The sequence below is a fragment of the Podarcis gaigeae genome (genome assembly GCF_964106915.1).
Source record: "Podarcis gaigeae genome assembly, chromosome: 3".
NCBI classification, from domain to species: domain Eukaryota; kingdom Metazoa; phylum Chordata; class Lepidosauria; order Squamata; family Lacertidae; genus Podarcis; species Podarcis gaigeae.
In genome coordinates this window covers 117,463,946-117,471,621 of record NC_139680.1, presented here as the reverse complement: position 1 = coordinate 117,471,621, position 7,676 = coordinate 117,463,946, and the positions used below count along the sequence as shown (strand labels likewise).

The window sequence follows — 7,676 nt, the reverse complement described above, 5'->3', positions numbered from 1 at the left end:
CAGAGGAAATTCAGCAAAGCATGAGCTGCAGAGAGCCGGACTCGGCACGCCGGCTCACAGTCACCCCCTGTTAATGTTGGCTCCCTTTCCAGTCCTCTTCTATGTGCCTGTTACGGTCAGACTGTTGGCGATGAGATTGTAAGCTGCTCAGGGCAGAGGACTGCGATCATTTTAAAGTTTCGGCTTATGTTCTCCCCTGGTCTCCTCGCTGGCCCAAATAGGACTAATTTAGCCAGCTAGCCTTGGTGATCATCTAATGTTTGTTGGAGGGATTTCCCCCCAAATTGATTTTTTGAATTCTGAATTTATTGGTACTCACATTTTATACTGTAGTTTATGCTGTTTTTGTTGTTGTTGCATCAATTAAGTGTTTTAAATTTGTCGTTAGCCACCCTGAGCCCAGTTTTCTGAACCGGGAAGGGTGGGGTATAAATAAAAATTTATTATTATGTTACACCGCCAATGCTACGCATTTAACATTGTCTGTTCTGCGCAAATTAATTAATAATGATTCAGCTCGTTTGGTGCAACCTATTCATTTATTTCATACATTTTATACACCGCCTGATTGTTGTTGTTGTTTTTTTAAAAAAACCCTCAAAGCGGTTTACGAAAAGATGAAATAATAAAACCGAGAAAAATTCACAGCCAAACTTAAAAACATGAAAAAATCAAAACATCTGGAAATCACCTCAACTGTCTTAAGCATCCGGACAGGCTTGTCTAAAGAAGAATGGTTTTTGGCAGGTGCCGAAAAGAGAAAAGCAAAGGCACCCGAATTGATTTCAAGTGGCAGGGAGTTCCAAAGTGCAGGTGCTGCCACACTAAAAAATCAAGTTCTTATAAATGTGGAAGGGGTGTTGTGTGGCACATGAAGAAGGCCCACAGAAGCTGGTCACAAGGTTTGGGTCAGTTCATATGGGGAGAGGCAATTCTTTGCACACCCCTGGAAAACTGGGAAATGCAACTTTGAGGCTTTACAGGGGGGTGTCCAGCGCTAGCTGTACTCAGAGTAGACCTATTGAGACCTCAATGGACTTCGCCAAGCATGCTCCACTTCCACGGTTGCCAAGTGTGCCGGCAGCCTCAGAGCAAACCGACAACCCCCCCTCTAAAACCTGCTTCACATCTAAATGTTCCTAAGTGTACACACTTTCGCCGTCACCCAACACCTCATTCTCGGCACCCAAGTATACCCAGAATTTCAGGAGGGAGCAAAATTGATGAAGGTCGGGAGATAAATGTGAAATAATTCGGCAATAGACGAATTTGTTGTTTATAGCCAGATCAGGGCTAATTTAATTAGCGAGCGCAAATGTAATCAACAGGTTTGTAGGTTGAGAGCACTTATGTTCCTGGAGTGTTGCTGCGTCAAGGAAGGAAAAAGGAAATATCAAGAGGCAGCGTCTCCTCCTCGCAAGGAGCAAAAGCTTTCGTGGGCGAACTTACGCACCTTCGGCCACTCTAATCTGCAGCATCGCAGAAAGAGCAAAGGGGGAATTTAGATGCATCTGAGTGGCTGTTCACTCCCCAGTATGTATGTTCAGGTAAGGCTGGGAGAGACCCTGGAGAGCTGTTGCCAGTCAGTGTCAACAATATTGAGTTAGATGGACCCAGTGGCCTGACTCTGCATAAAACAGCTGCCTGTGTTTCTACTATGCACACCAACTTGGTTAAGGACAGGCGATCAACCCACATCCACCAATCCGAATCTGAGCCTGATGTTTTAAATGCTGAGCGATGCTCCTGGGACAAGAAGGAGGGAGGAATATCAAATTTTGCTTAGGATCATAGAATTGTAGAGTTGGAAGGGACTCTGAGGATCATCTAGTCTGACCCCCTGCAATGCAGGAATACGCAGTTGTCCCGTACGGGGATCGAACGTACGACCTTGGCATTATCAGCACCACACTTAGTTTTAAAGCAAGAATGTTTACCATGAGCTTGGCAGATCTGTGCCGTTTCTATCCTGCCTTGACTTCCACCCTGCTCCTTCTTCTCTCCCAAACATAGCTGTCAATTTCCCCCTTTTCTTGCGAGTAGTCCTATTTGGAATAAGGGAATTTCCCTTTTAAAAAGGGAGACCTTGACACCTATGCTACCAGACTCTGGACTGTAACACCGGATCACAGCAGAGCAAGCTGCCGTCCAATGCAAATCATGGCAACCTCAGCTCCCTTTATTTCAATGGGTCTACTCTGAGCAGGACTAACGGTAGGCACAACCCAGAGTCTGTGAGCAGCTTTTATCATTTCTTTCCACCCCCCTTCTCCACCCTGTGCCATCTTTTTATTTTCCCTTTCCTGCTGTCAGGTGCAGTTTCGCAGGCAGAATTTCAAGAGGTGCAGTTTTATTATCAGTATAACGACTTTGCATTGTCACGTGGTTTTAATTTTTTTCTTTTCCATTAGCATTGTGTGCCCCTGATGCGTCTGTTGTGCGACGGCATCAATAAATAGTTCTATTAATGATAAACAAGCTAAGAATTTGCTGGCCTCGGAGAAGCAGGGAGAGAGGTGCACCTGTTGAACGTTTGCCTGCTCTGCATCAAGTTAAAAGGGAGAGAGAAAAAACAAAAAATAGAGTCCTATTCCTCACACCCCACACCAGTTTCTGCCATTCTGTCGCCCGCCACAGTTCCCCCACCAGGTCAAGAAACATGTTCCAAAAGTCCCAACCCTCCACTCATCTTTGAAGGTTTCTGCATGGCAATAAATGAGGGTAGTGGTTGCATGGAACGGATAGGGAGTGAGGTTGAGAGGTCATGTGAATACTGCGTGTTACGTTGTTTGAAATTTTGCATTACGCAAAATTACGCTGCCTTGTAACGCTCTGTGTTTTTTGTATTGATTTTGTGTTCGTATTAATTTTGTGTTTCTGTGCAAGGGTATTGTTTATATATTTTGTCTGGCAGATCATTTGATTTACTTAATAATAATAATAATATGGATTTCATGGCACTTACTGCGTTTGTACTTATTTAACTATGGCAAACTACTCTTCGAGATCTCAGATAGCAAGCTGTCTACCAATGGAAATGATAAGTGATACAGAAATGAAAACCTTGTTAACTCCTCAGCCCTTTTCGCTCCTGCGCAGCTATTCTTCTAGAACCTGCAAATTAATTAATGCACAATGCAGATGAAGTCCAGTTTGCATCATTTATCACCAGCATAAGAGTGCCTGGTCATAGACTCTGGGGGGGATCTTGTTAAAAAAACCAAAAAACTGTAGAATTCCCAGTGTTCCAAGGTTTTCTTATTGATGGAATTTCCTTCGGATCCAGAGATTGTTACTGGGGCTTGATCCTCCGTAACACAGCGTGATGGAGTGCAGAATTAGGAGTCGGTGTGGGAATAAGGTCTGCAGACAACATTAAGTGACTCAGGAGTGCAAAACCCCAAACAGACCACAAAGAGCCCCGAAAAGATCTCTCCAAACTGGGGAAACAGGCAGCAAAAAGGGCCTTCGGGAGATTCAGCACCCTGAGCTGTAAAGTGGTCCACAGTGGAGGAAAATTAAACCAAACCCTAAATGAAAACAATACACTGAACTGGCAGCGATTACGCAGGAAAGAGATCTTGGGATCATGACGCCCGAGCTTGAGGGAAACGTCAAGGCAGTGCATGGCAGCTGTGATAAAGGAAAACCCAGGGCAGGAATTTTTGGGAAAGGGGTTCAACGTGGAACCTCTGATATGGCCAAACCTTATATAAATCTCTGCTGTAATCAGGCTTGGGAAAGTGGGTTGTATTGAAGTACGTTTTAGTTGAAGAAGTCCCACTGAGATTCATGGACCTTTAAGTAAGCCGCGTCTGCTAATTTTGATGCATCGCCTCTTAAATGAAGCTAACACAGCATTGCAACCCAATGGGTAATGTGAGCATAGCATCTTTCAAGAGGGTGCTGAAAATCTGGGGGCAGGTGGGGAGAAAGGGGTGGCAGCCTAATTTACAGGTAAAGGTTCTTCAGTTGTGGGACAGAGGTTTGTATAGTTATGAAGATCGCCAAGAAAATGTGCCTCTTCTGAATTTCCAGCATTTGAGAAATCAAATGAAAAACATCACGGGCAGAAAAATGTTTTCAAGGACAGATATTCCCTCTGCACAACCCCGTAGCAAGTCATGGCTGTAACCTTACATATGCTTACTTGGAAGTAAATGCAATTGAAATCAGAGGCATTTATTTTCAAGTCAGCCTGGTCAGGGTGAGGCAGCGCAAACCTGAAATACTGATGCAAATATTTAGAAGTTCCTTGTGCACTATTTAAAACTGGTTCCGACTGAACGCTCAATGCACCTTTCAGTGGAATTTGCTTCCAACGGACACATAAACTTAGGATAAGTGGCTTAAATGGTTACATCTAGAGGTGCAGAAAAGTATTCAATGCTGGGAACTGCGAGCTAGCTACTCATTACCAGTTTCCCACATGTGATTTTAAATTGATCCCAAATTCTATTGTAAATAAAATTATTGTTTTGAAAGGGAAAGTGTCTCTCTGCGCCTCCCAAGAAAAAGAATGAATTCAGATCAAGCAGTTGCGGGTGTAACAAACCTTTGGTATTTGTGCTTGATACGGGATGTGCTGAATTGCTTTAAGTGTTGAATATGTTTGTGCTATTTTGATTTTATAAGTGTTTTTTTCCTTATTGCTGCTGAACTTTTTTTTTTAAAAAAAAAAAGTTTTAGCGCAGTGTATTGTTTTAGGCACTTTTTATGTAGAACATGGCTAGGAAGATGATAAATAAATATTTATTAACATGTAGTGCTATATAAAATAATAATAATAATACCTGGAGATGCTATCTTTTCTCCTTAGACTTTTGATTAACTGTTTGCTGTTCCTTGTTCTTAATGTGTGTTTTTTTGGTTGTTGTTCTTGCTGCTGTCGTTGGGGGTTGCTTTGTGTATTTTTTAAAACTATCATTGCATCTGTTTCTGTGTAAATGTGTCTATACAGTAGTATAATATTTACTCTTTACGTTTTTAAATATGTTGCCAGTGGCTTGGAGACCTTTTTGCTTAACTGAGGGACTCATGAGTTTAATAAACAACGACTATACAGATATGAATAAGTACATCACAACTGTTGTGTTGTTTTTGATTTAATTATACATGATTTAAATATCCTTCATTCCTTAAAAAATATATATATCCAGCAGTATTCTTCTTGATGTGCCATATCCAACATTAAAACCGAATTTAAATGCCCTATTCATTTATTTAAAAATAAATAAAGCGGTAATTTAATTTCCTAGATAAAAATAAAAGTAGTGTTATATATGGCTATTCCTCCCTCCTGCCCTTTAATACTACTTCGGGAAGAAAACAGGAAGAACGCCTATCATTGAGCTTTCAAAGTTTTCCAAGAAGCTCCCCTAGAATATGTACGATATTGTTTATACAGTATTAGGTCGTTGACACTTTTCAGAACAATACACACAGAACATAGCTAAAAGAAAACATTTTCCCCCGGATTTATTGTGTGCATTTGCGACACGTGAAGTTTGCAATAAACTTTAGGCCTTTCCCCCCTCACCTTTATTCCGGGAAAACTGATCTCATTCTGCCCAACGGGTTATTTGCAAAGGTGAGCTCTATCATAAAAAGGCACGGTCATTTGTTTATTTAGCTTTAATTTTATTTTGGCGGGGGTGAGGGTGGGGGATTAGGGAGGCATCTTTTGAACTTTCACACGGTTTTAAAGTAGTTTTAAGCAAAATAAAAAATAGGGAGACGCGTGCAAAAAAAAAGCCCACTTTTTTTTAAAAAAAAGATTACGAAATCAGATAACTTTGTGAAAAAGAAAGTGACTCTATTCCTTTTCACCGGCTTTTCCCGATTCTGAGATACTGAGGGCCCCGATCCGATAGGTTGAGCAAACCGCAGCTGAAGGGGAAACCCAGATGGATTTCCCCCACTTAAGAACTTCCACTGGAAAGGGACTCGCTTCGGAGCGACTCCTGAGCGCGCCGACCAAACCCCATCACTCCAAAGTCCCCATTGACTCCAAAGATACAGCCAAACCGGGGGCTCTTTTATCGGCGTTTCTGATGAGAACTCGGGAACGGACCACCAAGTAAACCTCAACGGGTTTAGAGGTTGCTGAACTGCGGCCGGATCAGGCTTTTCCTCCTTGTTAAACGCCGCGATCTCAATGCCTTTGGACAGTCACCACGCGCCCTGAACCGATTTTTACGCGCAGCAAGGATTTTTACGCACAGAGCGCCGGCTAAATAAGACGGCCTGCATAGCAAACTGAGAGATCTAAAAACACAGAACCGAATGTTAAAACTTTTAAAAAGTAAACAAACCTAAAAACTTTTTGAAAAACAAAACTCGAATAGCGAGTTGCGCTCTTTCCCGCACTCTTTGCGCGCGCGCTCATTACCGCGTCCACCTTACCCAACATCTTGCTCAGCTCGGCGTTGTGAAGATCCGGGTTCTGGACAGCCAAACGCTTCCTCTCGTCTTTGGCCCATACCATGAAGGCGTTCATGGGGCGTCGGATGCGGCTTTCGGGGGACCCCTTCTCGGGCCGGCTCCCTCCGATGGCGCCGGCAGATGCTGCGCCCCCGTCGGGCAGCTCCAGCGCGGAGCACTCCAGTCTCTCGGACCAGGCGTATGAGCCCAGCAGCGAAGCCATGCCAGGAGGGCGGCTGGCGGGTCTCGAACCGGCGAGTCCCGGGCAGGCGGGCGCGCAAGCGGGCGGCGTCCCCCTCTATCCACTGCACTACGCTCCGGCAGGCGCCCTCCTCCGCCCGGCCGCGCTCTATTTATGAGCTTCCTCCCGGGCCGCCTGGGGAGGGACCGGCTCCGCCTCGGGCGCGCCCTGCCTGCCTCGCCGGAGGAAGAGAACACGGGGAGGGGTAGGAGGGCCTGGCGCCGTCGGGAGGGAGGCGTGGGGAAGGGACGCGGGGGGCCTCCAGGGCTCGGACAGCTTCCTTTCCAACCATTAAGTGCGTGGGGGAACGCAGGGGGACAGTGTCCCTGAGCAAGTGCAGAGCGCACCTCTTCACAGCCGGGCTGGACTTTATTAGGGCAAATGTGAAGCCAGGAGGTCGCCGAAGAATGGATGCTTTTGATTTATGATGCTGTAGGAGACTCTTGAGAGTCCCATGAACTGCAAGAAGATCAAACCTCTCCATCCTGAAGGAAATCAGCCCTGAGTGCTCACTGGAAGGACAGATCCCGAAGCTGAGGCTCCAATACTTTGGCCCCCTCATGAGAAGAGAAGACTGCCTGGAAAAGACCCTGATGTTGGGAAAGATGGAGGGCACAAGGAGAAGGGGACGACAGAGGACGAGATGGTGGGACAGTGTTCTTGAAGCTACCAACATGAGTTTGACCCAACTGCGGGAGGCAGTTGAAGACAGGAGTGCCTGGCGTGCTCTGGTCCAGGGGGTCACGAAGAGACAGACACAACTAAACAATAACAACAAAAGCCAGGAGGACAGTACCCCTGAGCAAGTGCAGAGCGCCCCTCTTTTCACAGCCCAGCTGGACTTTATTAGGGCAAATGTGAAGCCAGGAGGACAGTACCCCTGAGCAAGTGCAGAGCACCCCTGTTTTCACAGCCCAGCTGGACTTTATTAGGGCAAATGTGAAGCTAGGAGGACAGTACCCCTGAGCAAGTGCAGAGCGCCCCTCTTTTCACAGCCCAGCTGGACTTTATT

At 45.3% G+C, this 7,676-nt stretch overlaps 1 protein-coding gene across 1 annotated transcript in view; it reads right to left on the bottom strand.

The window, feature by feature from the left end:
- SOX7 (SRY-box transcription factor 7) overlaps window positions 1-6,774 on the bottom strand; it is a 7,560-nt gene extending 786 nt beyond the window's left edge. The window contains 3 exon segments of the mRNA XM_083731753.1: window positions 1,450-1,469; window positions 3,548-3,633; window positions 6,406-6,774. Coding sequence (XP_083587879.1) covers window positions 1,450-1,469; window positions 3,548-3,633; window positions 6,406-6,646 — 347 coding nt within the window. The 5' untranslated portion in view covers window positions 6,647-6,774.
- Between the last annotated feature and the right edge of the window lie 902 nt (window positions 6,775-7,676).